The 19,248-nt window shown below is 42.7% G+C and overlaps 1 protein-coding gene across 1 annotated transcript; it reads left to right on the plus strand.

Moving 5' to 3' along the window:
• The first annotated feature begins 1,538 nt into the window (after window positions 1–1,538).
• PLOD1 (procollagen-lysine,2-oxoglutarate 5-dioxygenase 1) lies at window positions 1,539–19,174 on the plus strand. The gene is made up of 19 exons (XM_035344344.1): window positions 1,539–1,816; window positions 6,134–6,225; window positions 6,747–6,883; window positions 7,844–8,007; window positions 8,469–8,581; window positions 10,250–10,313; window positions 10,964–11,061; window positions 11,396–11,497; window positions 11,599–11,730; window positions 11,994–12,115; window positions 12,886–12,990; window positions 13,421–13,546; window positions 14,368–14,509; window positions 15,033–15,146; window positions 15,414–15,479; window positions 15,834–15,938; window positions 16,341–16,487; window positions 16,797–16,922; window positions 17,194–19,174. The coding sequence occupies exons 1-19, from the start codon at window positions 1,735–1,737 to the stop codon at window positions 17,347–17,349; spliced, it is 2,193 nt and encodes a 730-aa protein (XP_035200235.1). The 5' UTR covers window positions 1,539–1,734; the 3' UTR covers window positions 17,350–19,174.
• The last annotated feature ends 74 nt before the right edge of the window (window positions 19,175–19,248 follow it).

A 19,248-nucleotide genomic window follows, 5' to 3' on the forward strand; every position in this document is an offset into this window, starting at 1 on the left:
TTTTGTTTTGTTTTGTTTCTTTTTTTTTTTTTTTTTTTTTCATTTTGTGAAACTGGCAGCACTGAAAAAGGAAGTTTCCTGAAGTCACCATCTTAGGGACAACTAACATTTCTTTGGATTGTTGCCTGCAGTATGTCATTTGAGCATGACGACTATTCTGTTTGCCTGGTAATTATGAGGGAATTCCTGCTTTGGGAGAAGGGAGTAGAGCAGTTTGAAAAGAATCAGGAGTATTCTCAGTGAACAAATTAATAGGAAGGGTTGTTCTTTGGGAGGATGCTGTTATGAAACATGGAGAATATTAGCTACATTGTGGCCCTTGTAACAGGTGCTTATTTTTTTCCAGGATCCTAACTTCTCGTGTTTATTCTGAAATTTTGAATCCTATAATATATGTGCTTTCTGCTCATTGTAGTTAGGGAAACTTGCATATTATCCCAATCCTCTTTTATTTATTTATTTATTTATTTTGGATACAAGGGCCAACCTTGAGTATGGCTGAGTCAGTACATCTCCTGGGATGGCTTCAATAACATACCGCAACTTGTCAACTTGTCACTTTCCATCTACTTAATATCAACTAAATATTATTGATCACACACTACAAGATAGAAAATAAGTAATCTCTTAATGTTCCTTTCAGTAATGGAAGCAAAGTTGGTTTTATTTAAATACAGTGCCTAAAACCAGGGCTCTGCCATTTCTAGGCATTTGCTTCAGTAGAAAAAATGTGTTGCTCGAGGCCTCATGTAACGTATGCATCAGCCATAACTCCTTATTAGTTGTTCTTCAGGCTCAAATGTTTCCCTGCATCTGAGTCATAAATTCACTGAAATATAAAAATGACCTTGAAACCAATTAAAAGACTGTAATTTTTTTAAGTATGATTATTTTGTCCTCAAAGTTAGGCAAAATAAGCTAGAAAAAGAATCGTCACACTAGAGCAAGAAAACCCAGCACAAGGACAAAGAGTTAAATGTAAGATGGTAAGAAGTACATGTAGCTGGAGAAAAACAGCATAGGAAAGTACTGTAGCAGATTTTGTATTCCAGAAGGAAAAGTATGAGATGAGAGGACAGGTTTAAAGAAGGTTATTTAGTAAGGGCATTTAGTATCCAAGTAAGGTATTTAGTATCCAGAGCTGTGCATAATCCATTTCTCTTGTGCCTTTTTCCCACTTAATGACTGTGTCAAGCAGATGCAGCCTGGCACTAACTGAAGCTGGCCAGAAAAGCAGAAAGTCAGCCCCGCTCCGACAGAGGCTCACGCTTGCTTAAACGCGTCCTTCTTCTGCTGCAGCCCCCTGCCCAGCGTCCCGCCAGCAGCAGGACTTGCCGGGCCCCGCATCCCAGGTAAAGTTGCTGTAGCTACAGGATCCTCCCCGCCGGGCTTTGAACGCCTGTAAAAAGCAGATGTTCCCTTGCTTTTTGCTCAAGCCCCGGCCCCAGCGCTTCCTGCTCCCTCTCCCGGCTCTGGGCCAGCTCCCTCCCCGCCTCTTGCGGGGGCCGGAGCCGGGGCGGCCCGGGAGGAGGAGCCGCCGCCTCCCCTCTTCCTCCACCCGTCCCCGCCGGGCGGGTCTGGTGCGTGGCACAGGCTCCAGCAGCCCCGGAGCTTTCTAGAGCCGCTCTCTGCCGGGTCCTTGCGGAGCGGGGCAGCGCCCGGGGCCGTTCCGAAGGCAGCGCCCCCGGTCGGTGTTGGCTCCCGGACCGGGATCCAGGCGGGGAAGTCGCCTCCATGGTGCCCCCGGCGGTGCTGCTGCCCTGGGTGGTGCTGGCGCTGCTCGGGGTGGAGGGTGGCAGTGCCTCCAAGCAGGAAGGTAAGGGGGGGGGGGCTGCTCCGGGGCTCTGGGTAGGGGACCGGCTGCACGGGGAGCTGGTGGCCAGGCTGATGGTGGGGCACCTCTGCAGCTGCTGCTCTTACTGCTCTTAGCTCCCCAGTCCAGCTCAGAGGCATTGCCCGGCCTGGGACCGGTGCCCACTGCAGAGTCTGAGCTGCTGGTTGGCATCCAGAGCCTGCTGCTGAGCTCGGAGGCAGGGCACAGGCTGGGGTGGGTGCTCTCTGCCCATGCTTCTTGAGTGCCACAGTTACCAGACAGGCACACGCCACTCACTTGTGTGAGAAGAGCTTTGGACAACATTTGGGGCTGGTAAAGTCCCTTGGGCTGCATCCCACCGGGGACAGCCCTTCCTGCTTTTGAACTTACACAGTTCAAGAAATAGGTAAAAGAGAGCTTTTGATCCATAGCCTGGCCATGTGCTGTTACCTGAGATCCAAAATGCTCCTAAACCAACATCATTTTATCCTCACATGTACAGTTGGTACATGCTGTGAAGAGTAATTGGTAGAACAGTGGAGAATTAGAGAAGCTATTGAACATCAACCAGGCTGACAAAGAGGTTCACACACTGTCACTCTGCCAAGATGTTTGGATAATTATCTTTGTCTTCATTAGGGAAGTGGCAATGAAGAAGAAAGCTCATCTTGTTATCTAGAATATTTCCCTTGACAATGAGTTATTCTGTTTTAATTACCTTCACTATGCATATTACTTAATATGTATCCCTAGCAGTGTTGGGAGTTATTTAGCTATACTGGCATTGCTAAAGCAGTGCCATTTCCGCATATGCCCTGCCATATCTGTGCCTTGGCATCTCCAGAGTAATACGAGAATAATACCTATCTTCTCCCTTAGAAGTTCTTTTAAATTTCTTCATAAGCTCTAAGCATAGTTAAATGCAGTTTTTAATTGAGTCATTGCCTAAAACTTTGGTAAATGTAAATTTAATTGCATCGAATTGTGCACTTGATTTTTCTATTTGATCCCGATAGTAGTGGTATTTTCTTGGACACTAACTTAACAGGAAGCTACACAATTAGATTTCCCAAAGCATAGCCTAGGGATAAATTCATTCCATGTCTTAAAATGCAGCTGCAGCTGTGCTTTTCCTGTTGAGTCAGGGCAGAAGTAAATAACTCTGAAATTTGTTGTTAGTGAACTCGTCCCTGATTTTTACTAACCTCCCTGTAAAAACTCAGAAGTCTACCCAATCATTTCACTGTGATGTTGTTATCAAAGTTCCTGAACTAATACTTTGTCTCTATTGAATCCTTGTCATTGGTAGCACTCAAAGAACTTCACAAAACTGTTAAATGGCTCTTGTTATCATTTTACAGATGTCAATGTAGAGGGATTGCAAGACCGGCTCCTTGTTGCAGAGCAGAGCTATCAGTACAGTTCAACTCCCCTGGTTGCTAGTCCAGCACTTGCTTCACTGAGCCACGCTGTGCTTGTATTTTACAGTCATACCATTATTAAATGCATTTCTAACATTTCTAATTGTCAGCATGGCCCAAGTAGTCTTTGAGCCCAGCTTAACAAAATAGGCTACCATTTCTAGATATGAAAAGTAACTGTTATTTGGAAAATAGGGAAGGATAAATCTGCTTTTGGAGGTTTAAAAAACCTCCACGCCATCCATACAATACTGAAATTAAAGGGGCTTAGCACTCTGTTTCTGGAAATACCTACCAGCTGCACCAAGAAAACTGCTGAGAAAGAGCAAAAAGGGTTAAAGGAGTAGGAGCGGAGGCAGCATAGCTCAGCACAGTGCTTCAAGTACTGGGCTGAAGGAATGTCTCTTGGGATGGAAAACTCTTGCTACTGCAGAGATTTCTCAGAACAGAAACTGAGCTTTTGCGTCTTGGCGTTCTACCCCCGCAGACCAGTAAGGAGAAGGGAATCTGTAACTTGGAATTCAGCTGCGGAGGATAGAAGTCTGTGTGCTGGCAGTTCCATGCTCCAGTGGGCTCACATGCTACATAGTCAAACCTTTTCTGTCTTAGAAATCCGACACCGCTTCCTGTTCATCCACTGGAGCTTTTTGCTCTCTCATCTGGTCCAACAAACTTTTGGCAATTGTATCAAAGGACGTATAAACAGATTGTTGCTTTCTTGGAGTGGTAGCACAAAAATTATTTATTAATTCATTTAATGTGAGATACCTGAGCATTCAGGCTGTAATAATTAAGTAGCAGTCAGGCTCTTTTCTTCTTTTGTCCTTAGGATATGTTTTCTCTTCTCCTTTCAGGTACCACAATTTGATGTTTATCTTTACGCTTCTTGCTGGCAAGCCCACATTTGCCCCCCTCTTCATTGGCAGTATGATCTCCAGTTTCTCAGAAACCAAGAGCTCAGAGCTATCTAGTAAAGCTGCCATGGTTTTCTGCATGCCATCATATGGCTGGAAACATTAATGGCTTTAACATATTCCCTGAGGAAATGCATATTTTACTCATTTGTTTGCAACCTCTGACTAGGCAGGGCACAGGGAACTGGAGTGTGCTGAAGGAGCTGAATTAGGAATGCACTTCATACAGCTTAATTCTGCCTTTAAACGTTGCACTTATGCGGGATTCTTATTACTTTGTTTATCACTCTCTTTGTCTGTCTGTTTGCATAAATGCAATTAAAGCTGACTTTATATGGACTGTTGTCAGGGTCTCCAGTCTGTGTTCTAGTGCAGAGTTCCTTGGGAGCATCCTCTTTCTTCCTAACCTAACCTTATTTTTTACTTCTACTATCTTTGTCAGGTCTATCTAGGACCCCAGCTCTTAGATCCTTCCTCTCTAAGGTCAGACGATGCTTGGGTACACTGGCAAGATTCAATCTGGTATATCCATTGAAAAAAATCATTGTTCCAAGAGAAGTCTGCTCCAGCCAAGAAAACATCCTTTCAGGTTTTCCTGGTATTTTCAGATGTTAAAATCAGATGGACAGGTTTCACATTTAAACACTGTTGCCAGAGCCTATACAAATTCCTATTTAACTAAAAGTATTAAGACGGAGTATAGCATTTAGCATTTAAACAGTACAGTGAAGAAGCCAGGGCCTCCACATAAAAATTCTATTCCAGTGATAGTGTAGAGAAACTTCTGAAAGAGAACTTCAGGGTTTAGCTTTGCCATTTCTAAGGGACTGGAAATGAAAAGCAGTTTAGGAGAATGTAAATGAAGGTGATGGCAGAATTAAATTCATATTGCATATGTCTGAAAAAATCTGGAAAGCACCTCTGGTTTGCAGTAGAAAATTGGAGCAGCCATGGAGGGAGAACGATAACATTCAAACTAATTTTGGTTTTCCCTATACCCAGTAAACTCTTTGGGGAACAGGAAGCCAGTTGCACTAAATGGGTGACTTCCAAGTGGGCATTTTGTAGTAGTTCTATTTTTCATCTTCAAGTTTAATTTCCTTCAAACTGTCTGTGAGAGAAGAGAATGGTAGCTTTCAATAGCAGGGAAAAAAAAAAAAAAAAAAAAAAAAAAAAAAAAAAAAAAAACAGTAAATTGTATTTTCTTTTTTCAGCTTATAACTCAGGCAATTAAATTGTATCTTTTTACAGTCTCCCAATTTATACCCCGGACCAAGTTCTAATCTCAGCTGTGCAAATACAAAGGCAAAGGAAGAGTTTTTGCTTGCGCTGCAGCTAGTTTTGGATTGTTCAATCAAATGCTGACATTTCTGGGCACCTTTGCCATGTTCTGTCCCCTACGATAGTTTGTTCCTCCAGTAAAACAATAGCTACGTCCATGCTTTCTTTTTTTTTCTCTCTATGAGTCTCTGAGGAGTTGCTGCCAAGAAAAGCCAGGTAGCAAATAAGTAGGATTTGAAGCTGGTTTTCTTTCTGAAAAACCCCTATAGCCCTTAATATCGTACAGGGTAGAGATAATTGGGTGAGGTGTAAGCAAGCTGTTTGCTTCTCAGCGGGATATGGTAACTCCACAGCTAGACTACCTCCTGTGCCTGTTTTAAAATGAAACTGGACAGCTGTCCGTGTTACATGCAGCACTCATAACCTGTGTCCATCAACAGCAGTGACTGAGTGTAAGTTGGGACTCCTGGATTCTTATTGCTGGATTCATGGCCAACTAAAAGCATGATACTGAGAAGGTCCTGGGGTTGGATTTTATTCCTAATGACTTCCCTTTGTCAAATCTCTCAAATACGTTTAAGACAAATTATCCCTACCTTGGTTCAGTGTCTTGAGAGTAAAGCCTCTTCATTAATTGTGGAACAGCAGATTTTGAAAACAAGGCAAGTTGATCATGTGTCTCTTGTATTTTCTCCTGTACGCAGAAAACCTGCTGGTTCTTACTGTTGCCACCAAGCAGACTGAGGGATTCCGACGCTTTAGAAGATCAGCACAATTCTTCAACTACAAAGTCCAGGTGATGACTAGCAGCCTTGGTGGTGGTTGGTCAAAGGGAATTTTGAAATGGGCACTCCTAAGAGCATGGAATAGATAAGACTTGGACACAGAATGATTAAACAAAATCTCAAGAGAGGACATGCCCATTCAGCCAGCTGAAAAATACTGTGACTGAGGGCATTTCTGCAGCAGTCTTTCTTATTCCATCCCCAGTGGTGGCTTGAGATGAGTTCCATAACTCCTGCTCAAAGGGAGTCCCATGGCACTTTTCCATTACGTTGCTGAAACATACAGTATAGATTAGGGTGCTCTAGTCCCTGATGCTGAAAGTGCTTTGTTGCTGTGCTAAGTGTTGCTCTGACTGTCCATCCCAGAGAGCGGTTCAAAGGCTGGCATATATGCACAGTCTCTCTGTCTGGATGCTCTTTGATTTGCACTGGGACTTAACAGGGGTAGTGAAGCTGTGCGTTCTGGTTCTTCCCTGTGAGACTTGCTGGGAAAATGATCTGTTTCGTAGACCCTCTGCCTGTCATCTTTTAGGTACTTGGACTTGATGAGGAATGGAAGGGTGGAGATGACAAGAAGCCAGCCGGAGGTGGGCAGAAGGTCCGTCTCTTGAAGACAGCTTTGAAGCAGTATGCAGATGATGCAGACTTGATCATCCTTTTCATAGAAAGGTAATGGATTGGAAAGAATTTGTCATGAACTGAATCAGAAAGTTGTTTGGACAGATTTTTATTAAGAAGAAATCAACTGTGAAATGGATTCCTTCTGGGAGGTGTGCACAGACCTGTGTTTTTTTCCCCCTGAATTCTTTGCAGTTGCTTGAGAGTTGCTCAGAGCTGCATCCGTGGCAGTTGGGAAGCTCTGACCAGAATGGGCTAATTCCAGCTCTTATATAATACAAAAGTTGATAGCATTGTACCTGTTTTTGCCAGGGTGGAATTTGGCTGCCGCTGTCTCCAGAGAATGAGCAGACAATTTCTGTGGACCCAGGCAGGCCTTCTTTAGTGGAATTATTTTTTTATAAGGTGAGGCAGGCTGCAACATAATCCTGAGAGCCAAGAAATAGTCTGCCAGAAATATATGGAGAGGGAAAAGGATGGTTCGGAGTCTCAATGTCTTTTCCTGTGCCCAGCAACAGGCAGGGCTGGGATACCAATATTGTCTCTAGCTCTCGTGGCAAGAAGATTGTCTTTTGCAGTTCTGAGTGTCTACGTGCATTAGAGGTTGGGAATGATTCATCTCTGGAATGAACAACTTTTTACTCACCACAAGTGGGTCTGTAGTATGCAAATCCTCTTGGAAAAAATGCAAGTCTCATTCTGGGAGTGTTGCTTGGGAATTAGTTCTACCCAGTACTGAAGAAGTAGCGGCTGGTGTCCTGCATCCACTGACTATTCTCTGGTATAGGTTCCTCATGAAGATTTGCAGAGCTCTATGGAGAGTGACAGGATGCCAGAACATTTGAAAGGCATGACCTATGGGTTTGTTTAGTTTAGACAAAAAATATAACACTGTGAATCAGAACTAAAAGAAGGGGATTCCTAATAAATGAGCTGTTTCTAGAAGCTTTTTGTGCTGACACGTTTTTCTGACTCCCTTCCTGTCCTTTTTTTGTTTGTCTTTTACTCTAGCTATGACGTACTCTTTGCTTCGGGCCCCACAGAACTCTTGAAGAAGTTCAAACAAGCCAAGAGCAAGGTGGTCTTCTCAGCAGAGAACTACATCTATCCTGACAGAAAGTTGGAAGCCAAGTACCCTCAGGTGCGAGATGGAAAGCGCTTCCTGGGTTCTGGAGGTAAGAAGCAGAACCTTCTTTCAGCTGAGAACCACTCTTAGCTTTGTCCTTGTATTAGAAGGCCTTCGGGAGAAGTATCAAGGAATTGAGTGGGGAAAGCATCTATGGGCAGAACTGCCCATAATGGAAAGACCAACAGTGCTGCTGTGTTTTGCCTGCAGAAGGAGCTATAGCTATGAATTACACCTGAAGGATAGGAACCCCCTCCCTATCCCTTCATTTCTGTGAGGCTTGTTATTCAGGGAATGAGTATCTGAGCTTGTCTGTTCAATCTTGGTATAATTCCATGCTAAGAAGGGTGGTCTATGCATGCTTTTGCTGAAAGCTGCTCTATCTCTGCTGCACCATAGGGTGAAATGAGACTTTTTGTGTGACAAAAAGGGAGAGTATTGGTATACAGAAGTACTTAATGTTTTCTGTTTATCTGGGTTGAAATAACCTCTTTGTCCTTATTCCTGCAGGCTTCATAGGTTATGCGCCAAACCTGAAAAAACTTGTAGAGGAGTGGAAAGGACAGGACGATGACAGTGACCAGCTCTTCTATACGAATATCTTTTTGGATCCAGAAAAAAGAGTACGTGTAGCTAGATTTTGGGATTAAAAAGAGTTGTCTGAGAAGCATCACAGTTAAGCCTTTTCTGTGCAGTATCCCTGTTGACTTTAAAAGAAGTTAATCAGATATATTTGGCCCCAGAATTACTGCTCTGGCATTCTTACATGGCTAATAGGATGTTCTGTTACCTGTTTACCTTGTGAAAGTTTGCATTATAGCACCTACACCTTTGTTCTGTTATTAGCAGGTTCTATCTTTTACCTTACAATGTGACTGGGAAGATTGGTGTCTTAGAATAAGTCTTACTGGTAACACATACCAATAGCTCTGTGTGCTGATGTTTAAAGCTATTGAGTGTGGCAGAACTAACCAGCCTTCTCCCAGGGGATGTGAAACCCCAACTTTAAGTGTGTATCTTCCCTGTGCAGCTCTCAGTTAGAGATAGCACTAAAGTACATTGTAGGTGCAAGTGCAGATAAGGCCTGAGCAGATCTGAGGGGATGAAAAGAACAAATGTTCACAGTCTTATAGCCAATGTTGTGCCACAGGACAGGGACCATAGGCGTAACCGAGTAGCCATGCTAGAGCAAAGACACTACCACTGCCTTCAGCAAACACCTCCAGATCCTGACTGACAAAATCTGCATCAGCCTATGCAGCATGCCACGTAACATCACACGGAAGCTTGGAATGGACCCTGGAAGTATCGCTGCCATTCCAAATTAGCCACGGCCATTTGCCATGGCCAAATCATCCACCCCACAGGGTGACTCTGCTTCTGTTGTGTCTGCCACACTCTGCATTATGCAGTGGGGGCTGTCCTTGAGGGACGTCACAAATGCATGAGGATTAAGAAGTGAAACCGTAACAGTAGAAGTCAGAAGGAATCATTAGAAATAGGAAAGTGCTTTCAGATCGATTAGAGGAGTTGTGCTTTTTTACCTCCCCAAATCTGAGTATGGCTCATGACATTTTAACATAAACAGTTCCTTTAATGTTCTCAACTGCAGTTCTGGCCCTACGCCACACAAAGGCTGAGTAATTCTACTAACTTGGCATTCAGACAGTGGATGTTAGCACCCTGCTGTCCTTTCCAGTAATCAATCTTAATAGATGCCTGGAGGGTCACTGAAATCTGTTAAGTCAGAGCTGGATTTTAGTCTGACAAAAATCTAGTCCAAGTGTGACTTGTAGTAGGAGATAAAAGCAAGAATTGCTCCAGCTGGCCTTACACCCTTATTATGTCCTGGTTTGACACTGGTACCTGAGCCCAACCTGGGGTGACACTAGCCCTGCGGACAGATGGCAAGAAACTGTTTTGACAGCAGATGTTTTTGTTACCTCGGCATTCCTGCATATTATATATGGGCTTTATGTGACCGTGCTGCAAGTGTACTTCATTAATATGTTGCATATTGTTATTGGTACACACAGATCAGTATTTGAAATGTTCATTTGTATGGTTTTGCCTAATATAATACATTGAAATTGGTTTAGAAAACGGTGACTTTTCCCAGATTCTAGTGAAAATGAGGATGATCTGGGAGTGTTTCAGGCTTCAGAGCTTGGAGATTGTGGAAATGATTATAGAAATATTATACATCTTTATTCAGCATAGAGTCTTTCACATGTGAAGAATGGATACCTGCTTGTGTTCTAATTAAGGTTATTTATTTCATTCTTTTAAAGGAAAATATCAACATCAGTCTAGACCATAGAAGCCGGATCTTCCAAAACCTAAATGGAGCACTAGGTGAGATGGTAGAAGGAAGCCAATTTCTCCTTGGAATGCAACGGCATGCTCACACCAGAAATAAAATTGTGCTGTGGCTGAAGGGATTAAATTTCAGAAATTCCTGTCCTTGTAGAACAAGCTCCAGCAAAAAGCCTCTGCCAGAGTTCTGGGATTTATTTGCAATTCCACTGTGACCAACTAGGTTCACATTGCAATTCCCTTCTCACATGGGGGAATGCAGGTCAGGTTTTCCATCTTGCATCTGCTTGCCACTTTGATCTCCAAGCATGTCAGATTGTATTAGCCTTAGGGATTGAAACTGGGAGGCACTTCACTGCAAGTAATAACACATAACACTGCCTAGAGCTTGCCATGTCTTTCCGCTTCGGAACAGTGTCTGGAATGCCACAGGAGGTGAGATGCAGCCAGACACTGCCTGGAGCACTCGCTGACCCGTACCAGGCTTCTGACCAGCTGATGGATTGATTTTGCCAGTCCTTGCTAAATTGATTCACTTACTCTCCTGATATTACTGCCTAATGTTTTCAGTTTATTGTCTTGCACCAGTCCATCTTTATTTCAGTCAGGTAAAAAATGAAATGGGGCATTGTGCTGATAATTTTATTAGTGGCCTTCCTCTGATAACATGATGGCATTGTCATTTCCAGATGAGGTGGTTCTGAAGTTTGAAAACGCACGAGTGAGAGCAAGAAACTTGTTATATGACACTCTGCCTGTGGTGATTCATGGAAATGGACCCACCAAGGTAAGGGGGCATCCTGAGAAAAAGGTTTGGTATGCATTTGTTGCAAAGTAATCCTTTAGATTTGAATGTATCAGGTTACTGTCTTCCCATATACCGACTTTCCCTGTGTACATTTACACTGAGACACAATAAGTGGCCCAGGTCCATAGCAGCAAGGTGGCTCTGGTTCAAAGATCAGTGTGTAGTTAGACCCTCAGAGTGTAGGGCTTTACAGATTCATTAATCCAAGGAGAATATAAATGAAGTACTGTTGAAATGTGATCTTACACTGGGGAGTGTTAGAGGCAAAGGTAGTCCTCTGCCCTATAATAACGTGGCAAGTTTCCTTTTGCAGCTGCAGCTGAACTACCTGGGAAACTACATTCCTCAAATATGGACATTTGAGACTGGCTGCACTGTGTGTGATGAAGGTCTGCGAAGCTTAACAGGTTTTAAGGTAAGGCTGATGTCTATTCCAATCTCTTAATACAGGTGTTAAAATTATTATGGGATCTTAGGTGTCTGATGAGCTACTGCTTCTCTTCTCATTGAATGTAGGATGAGGCACTGCCAGTGATTCTGATTGGCATTTTCATTGAGCAGCCGACTCCATTCCTTTCCCAGTTTTTCTCGCGGCTTCGTAAACTTAATTACCCAAAGCAACGAATCCAACTCTTCATTCACAACCATGTAAGTAAAGTTGGCCTGTGGTGGGAAAATGTATACCTCCTCCTGTACTCTAATCGCCTTTGCAACCTTTGAATCGATTGCCAGGCTTTATAATCCCAGTACTCATCTGCAATGGCACCTATACAATGGCTGCATTCCGCTGTAAAGATGTGGAAGTGGGAAGAGCTGTTGCTTGTCTGGTTTGGCATTCTCAAGAACAGGAGGCTGAGCATCCTGGGATGAATTCATCTCATCTCTTTCTCCTTATTTTTCCTCTGGCATAGGAGGAACATCATTTGATGCAGGTGGACTCTTTTGTTCAGGAGCATGGCAAAGAATATCTCGCCATCAAAGTGATTGGACCAGATGATGAGATGGAGAATGCTGAGGCACGTAACTTGGGCATGTAAGTGAAGAGGCCAGACATGATGGCTAGCAGTCAGCCTGTGTTCAAGATAAGGCAGTCTTTTTTTTTTTGTGATGATCATCACTGTCAAGTGGATGTTTTTTTCCTTTCAATCACTCTCAATTTTCCTAATGTTAATTCTCCATGCACATTATACATTGGGGAAAAAATCAGTCCTATTCCTTCAGTTTCAGAAACCAAATTCTCACTTGTTGTTTGCTCTGTTAGGATAATAGCCCTCTACCTCCCACCCTCAATAGTCTTTATGCCCAGTCCTACATCACTAAGAATATGCACCCATATTTCCAAAGAAAAGGACTGTAGTAAAACCGAGAGTTAGTGGCAGAATATCTTGTTATCTATGATCAGGAGGTGTGAGTTGAGTTCACGTTTGGAATTGGGCCAACTGTAAATGGGAACCCGCTCAGTCCGTGCTGGGGGAACAGTTTCCTACATGTGATACACGTATCTCAGCACGTACTGTTGGCTGCTGAAACTGATCTGCTGAAACTCAGCTAGCCCTGGGGATTGTTACATTAAATTAACAATTTTCTAACACTCAGATGAAGACTCTTAGACTACAAGGTGAGAGAATTCAACCTTGTATAGTGGAAGATGTCCCCGCCCATGGCAACTAGGTTGGAATTAGATGATCTAAGGTCCCTTCCAATCCAAACCATTCTATGATTCTATGCATTCCTGCCAATCTGTCCCTTGTCTAACTGTTCTAGGAGGATTTTGATGTGACTTTTCTTATTCTCTGGCTATAGGGATTTGTGCAGAAAGGATCCTGACTGTGACTATTATTTTAGCCTGGATGCTGAAATAGTTCTGAAGAACACAGAGACGCTAAGGATCCTCATTGAACAGAACAAGTGAGTTCTTGGGGCTAAGCAGTCGTTACTGGCCATCTTTCACACAAGGAATATAGTGAACTCTTCTATCAATGAGATGAGTAAGGCAGTAGGTGGACTGTATTGGGTGTGGAATGTTACATGAATGCCTCTTATTTGGTCCTGTTTTACTGTAGTTGGAATCCCTGAATTTTAGGCAATGGATGTAAATCATCTCTAGTTTTGCCTTTACATAGTCACTAGAACAAGTGGATTCTAAGAGACCTGCTTCTGGATGCAGTTAGGTATGAGATTGTTACCACATTTGCCCTTGCATGTGTGGAATTTTATTTCAACATAGTTAACGGAAGCAGCAAGTGATAGAGAGAGAATCTGCCTCTTAAAATTGTCTGGTTTTTAAATCTTTCCCTTTACTTCCTGTGGTAACATCCCTTTTCTTTTGTGCTCACAGGCTGGTGATTGCCCCATTGGTAAGTCGTCACGAGAAGTTGTGGTCAAATTTCTGGGGAGCACTGAGCCCTGATGGATACTATGCCCGCTCAGAAGATTATGTGGATATTGTTCAAAGGAGGAGGGTGTGAGTATACAAGGAGAGCTTCTGACTGAGGGATTACTGATGCAATCCCTCAAATACAAAGCGGGCTGCTGCACATTATCATCAAACCAGCTAATGTCAAAGAACCAGAGGGTGCAGTTGTCTTTGGGAATAGAAAAATAAAAGAAGTCTGTTCTCCTAGTTGGAAGCTGCTCTATGTTTTACCCTGAGCAGAGACCATAATGCACTTCAGGCAGATTTTATTGTGATCAGAGTAAGGTGTTGAGAGTCCCGACTATGCTGAAATCACTTCATCTTACTCATGTTTTCCCACCTGTGAATTATAGTTAGTGTGATCTGTAAAATCCCATAAGGAGCTGTATAATCTTTATCCAATAGTCTTCATAAAACACAAGGTAACCATGGAATGGAATACTCACAAAATATAATTATTGGTTTATTCATATTCTTGAGTGGCCTTTTCGGGGGGACAGTAAATGCTGGAAATCAGCTTGTGCCTTTTTGGCTGGTTCATTTTTTTTTAAATCAATAGAAAAAAAAAATATGCTGATCTCTCTGGGAAGGGATTCAAGCCATTAACTATGTCCCTAGCAGAAATACACAGTATTAATTAATTGCTTTTGCAGTGCCCTGACATTTGTATTACTTAAAGTCTCTGGACAATATACATGATTTTTCCTGGAATGACAATTCCTGCTGGTATGGTTTCTCCTTACCATTCTGAGTTGGCTCATTTAAGGCAAGCCTGGCTGATACAGCAGTGCTGCCTGCAATCCCATCAATTCTAGCATTTTCTGTATTAATGTTATTTCAAGTCTTACTCTCCTACCCCTGTGTTTCAGTGGGCTTTGGAATGTTCCCTACATCAGCAGTGTTTACATGGTAAAAGCTAGCACTCTGCGATCGGAGCTTGACCAGGGAGATCTCTTCCACAGTGGCAAGCTGGATGCTGACATGGCTTTCTGCCACAACGTACGGAATCAGGTCAGTTGAGCAGAGAGAGGCTGGCAGGGGAGAACTGCATGCCAGCATGGAGGTGACAAGATTAAGTGGTTTCAAGGCATTCAGCTCTGTCGGAGTATTGGGCAAGATGAATTGGCATTACTCAGTCCTGTGCAGGCTTGGAACAGTCTAGGATTTCTGTCTTGCTGTGAAACCACCCAGAGCCAGGGACCGATAAATGCAGATAACATATTTGTTCTTGGGCCTATTCAGGGCTGTTCTAAAAGGGTACAACTGGGTAAGAAGGAAGAACCTAATCTTACAGCAGCTGCTCTTTTCTGTTTCTAACCTTGGCTGATGATAGGCACAGAATATAGCTTTTGCTATAACTTTTCAAAATTTCTCATATCCAAGGTAGAAATTAAAGTAAAAGCCCACAGGAGAAAGAATGAATAGATGAACCATTTGGGCAGAGCCATCATAACTGGAAAGCTGTTTAGTATTTTTATTTCACACAAATATGAGGCCTGGAAACAAAGCTTGGTCATTTCTTTCTGTTCTGCAGGGAGTCTTTATGTACTTGACAAATCGACATCAGTTTGGACACATACTGTCCCTGGAGAATTATCAAACAAATCACCTCCACAATGATCTCTGGCAAATATTCAGCAACCCTGAGGTGAGATAACCTACATACTCTGCAGGCTTAGCAGGCTATGTGGGATGTGAAGATTTGATGACCAATTTCAGCAATAAAGAAGGTCCAGGCTTCGTTATACAGTATCAGCTGGGATCAAGAACTTAGTCACAGAATATAAAGAGAGGCTGTGTGATTCATAACATTTGGATTTTCAAAACATGTGAAATACTGCTTTTCCCTTGCTTTTCATTGCATCTCTAACTAGACCCTGCAGAAATGACTGGTTTGCTTATCTTTTAATTGCAGGACTGGAGAGAAAAGTACATCCATGAAAACTATACAGCAGCTCTGAAAGGGAAATTGGTAGAAATGGTAAGAAAACATTGCTTTTATCCATAAAAATGGGAGATTAGCATCAGGATAACACTTGTATTATCACTGTTATTCTCAGGAACAAGCAGTTCAGCATGACCTTGTAGTCTTTCAGATCCAGAGGACACATGACCTTGAAAGTATTTTTAGAGCAAAATTATTATTCGAGAAGTACCTCTCTAACTCTCCTAACTGGAAGTAGGGCACACAAATCAGAAGACAAAATTCCATCCTTGATACTTTAGCTACTTTCCACTTAATCTGACCCTATCTACAGTCAGTTTAGTCTCATTCCTTTTGCCTCAAGCACCTGTCTTTGTTTTTCTGCTGTTCTCACCTGTCCACGTTCTGCAGCCCTGCCCAGATGTTTACTGGTTCCCCATATTCACTGACACTGCCTGTGATGAGCTGGTGGAAGAAATGGAACATTATGGCAAGTGGTCCACAGGTGACAATACGGTAAGAAAAAGCAGGAGCTGTTTGATTTCTAGGTGACACCATTTTCCATGTATACTTGGTGACAACAGTGTCTCCTCTAGAAAGGCATTAGGCCCTGAAGTTAAACCAGGAAACTGGATGCAATATCCCTAATTTTCCTTCTGATTTACTCCATGATTTTGCCCATGTTCTTAAATGTAAATAAATTTTTCTGAGTCCTTTACTATCTGCTGAAGCTATCTGCCCTTTTGATGGTAATGTTGTTTACCTTGGGGTTTGTTTGTTGTTTGACATAAGGTTTCCATCCTGAAAATCCTGATAAATAAACCTCTTATGTATTGGTAATTACCAGAAACAAGTGCTTTTTATTCTTGGAAGTCCAAGATGCCCATCCTCATAGGTATTTTCATGATTCATTTTCAGGACAGTAGAATACAAGGAGGATATGAAAATGTCCCAACTATTGACATCCACATGAACCAAATAGGCTTTGAAAGAGAATGGTATAAGTTTCTTCTGGACTATATTGCACCCATCACTGAGAAACTGTACCCAGGATACTATACCAAGGTAGGTATAACTTGGCATGGAAACTCATGGTCAGCTCAGCATCTGCTACAATCACAACTGTGTAAAAATGCTGCTAGAATCCTTTAGCAATATGCATACTGTTTCCCAGTATGGAGAACTGATCCTGGACTGTGACTTGAGTATGTGTGTCGGGAAATACACAATTTCCCAATAACTTTCTCCTGCCTTATTGTTGTCCTTCTCTCTTATCAGTGAGATGCGATTTAAAAATGGCACCCTGTCCTGCAGCTCAGTAGCCATGGACTTCTATAACCCTGTAACTGATGTGCACTGTGTTCTCTCCTGCAGACTCAGTTTGAGCTAGCCTTTGTAGTCCGCTATAAACCTGATGAGCAGCCCTCTCTAATGCCGCATCATGATGCTTCCACCTTTACCATTAACATTGCTCTGAACCGAGTTGGAATAGACTATGAGGTAAGTGTTTGCCAGTGTGTCAGGAATGAAGTACAGGCTCTCAGGCAGTCCAGGCGGCTGAAAACCCTTTCCTTATCCATATCTGGCTTCTCCACACTAAGGAATGCAATTAATGACTAGGTTAGGTTAGAAGATTTTTGAGAACATTAGAACCATTAGATTCCCCAACCACCTTCTCATACTTTTAGAAGCGTTGCCAAAAGAAGGCAAGAGACCCATTCCCTGAGGTGCTTGTACCAAGCTGATGTGTTTCTTGGTCTGTTTTTCTCAGGGAGGAGGCTGCCGGTTCCTGCGCTACAACTGCTCAATTCGAGCTCCACGGAAAGGGTGGACCCTTATGCATCCAGGACGCCTGACCCACTATCATGAAGGTCTTCCAACCACCAAAGGAACCCGTTATATCGCAGTGTCCTTTCTTGACCCCTAGAGCCATGCTTCCAAGGAAAGACCTTTCCCTGGCCCCGCTCACTGCTGACTTTGAGTGGAAACAGGGAATGCTGCTGAGAGTCTCTAAGGCATTGATCAAAGCTAAGTGGATATTGATTTTTAATGATATTTTAAGACTCCACTACTGGAAGATCTCCCTCTCTGATACTGCAGGTAATATCAAGAAATGTTGCTGTAGGATTGGAAGGAGATTTTGTGCCTTCATTTCTGATTCTGCTCCTCATCCGCTGTTTCTTGGAAATGCGATTTACTTGAACCTTCACTGCTTGGTTAGTTTTACAGAAATGCTTTCTTGGACTGGAAATCCAGCTTTTTGGAGGCAAGTCACAAGCTCTCTCCAAGTAGCTGGAAGCCCTTTTCTATCTACAGCATATACAGGACTGGACATCAGAAAATCATTTCTGGATGCTATTCCAGACATAAACAATCAGGGAGCTGGCTCCAAGAGTCATAAACAGTTAAATGTTGTACCAGATGAAACTCAGTAGTAAGAGCCTGAAGATCATCTGATTCCTTACCTCTTTGCAGTCTTGGGAAACATATCACGAAGTTCAAAGCAGCAGCAGTGGCAATATAGGTGCTTCCTATTAGCTAAAGGAGGGTCTGCTAATGATACTACTCTGGGATTAGTCTGAAGACATAAAAAATAGTCTCCTTATCTTGTATTACTGCAGTTTAAAGGGAGCATGTATATCCAGACAAATTGTCAGATCATGTCAGTATGTGCAGATTAAATATAAGAAAGGGAAGGCTGATAACAACTAGATCAGCGAGGAGGGCTTCGTTGCTGAATTAGCTAAGCTGTATCCCATGTTAAGATTTTCAAGAGCTCTTAATCATGGGATAACAATCCTGAGGCTTCACTGGTCTTTGATGGCCTCAGTGATTATTTGGATAATTTTCTTTGTGTCTAGCTATAATGGGACATCACTATAGAAGAACTATTTTCTGGTACTTAGAGGAAATCATTATTCAGTATTTCTATTATTTGAGATTCCAAACCAAAGTACTCCACTGCAGACACTTCTCCAGTAGGGTTGAGACTGAAAGAAATGAGTGGTTGGAAAGTTCTAAGATATTGTGGTGAATCAACAGGTATAAAAATCTGCCTGGAATAGTAGGGGCAAAGAGGGAGAAACCTTTTTACTGTTAGCTGTGAGATACCTGCTCTGCTTTTTAGACACCTTTATTCTTTCAGTCTGCCAGACTAGGATGTTTCACAAGCAGTAAATTCACATCAAAATTGTCCTTAGAAAAATATTCATTATAGTTCTGTGTGTCTCCAGCCTCTGCTATCTAATTTTCAGGTGTAGAGCCACTTCATCTAGGACGGGACCTACTGACGCAGGCAGGATAGCTTTAGTCATGTACATTTTGGCAGAGAACTCACTCTCTACAGTTTGAGTGGACCTGCAGAAGATACAACAGGCCTTTTCCCACTGCTTCCATGGGCATGTAGGTCTATTGCAGTGCTACACACTCACACATGCGGAAGGGAGGAAAAAAACGTCAATCAGCTTGAAAACGGTTACAATATGCTAACTACAATCCATAATAAATGACCCACACGGTTGCCAAATAAAGGGACTTTACAGGCCAATCATTGAGGAGATGTTGAATAGGTGTATGTATTTATTTAGCAGTTTTTTGTTTTGTTTTGTTTTGTTTTTTCCCCACTTATTTTGTTGCGTTTTCCTTTGCCCGGTACTGTGATTGGAATGAATTAGGAGTCTGCGTGCTCTGGTGTTTCACACAGGATGTACAATTTCGACCAGGGGAATTCGCATTAAACCATTACAACACGCCGGCGTCTCGCAATGCCTTTGATTCCCTTAGGGGACATTAAACGGGCCCGCCCGCCTGCCCCTGCAGCGAGGCC

Source organism: Oxyura jamaicensis, chromosome 21 (assembly GCF_011077185.1).
Source record: "Oxyura jamaicensis isolate SHBP4307 breed ruddy duck chromosome 21, BPBGC_Ojam_1.0, whole genome shotgun sequence".
In the NCBI taxonomy this organism is placed as follows: Eukaryota; Metazoa; Chordata; class Aves; order Anseriformes; family Anatidae; genus Oxyura; species Oxyura jamaicensis.

Coding starts and splice junctions, on each gene's coding strand:
- PLOD1 (XM_035344344.1), top strand. CDS start 1,735: ATGGTGCCCCCGGCGGTGCTGCTGCCCTGGGTGGTGCTGGCGCTGCTC. Junction 1,817..6,133: donor CAGTGCCTCCAAGCAGGAAG/GTAAGGGGGGGG, acceptor TCCTGTACGCAG/AAAACCTGCTGGTTCTTACT. Junction 15,480..15,833: donor AAGGGAAATTGGTAGAAATG/GTAAGAAAACAT, acceptor CACGTTCTGCAG/CCCTGCCCAGATGTTTACTG.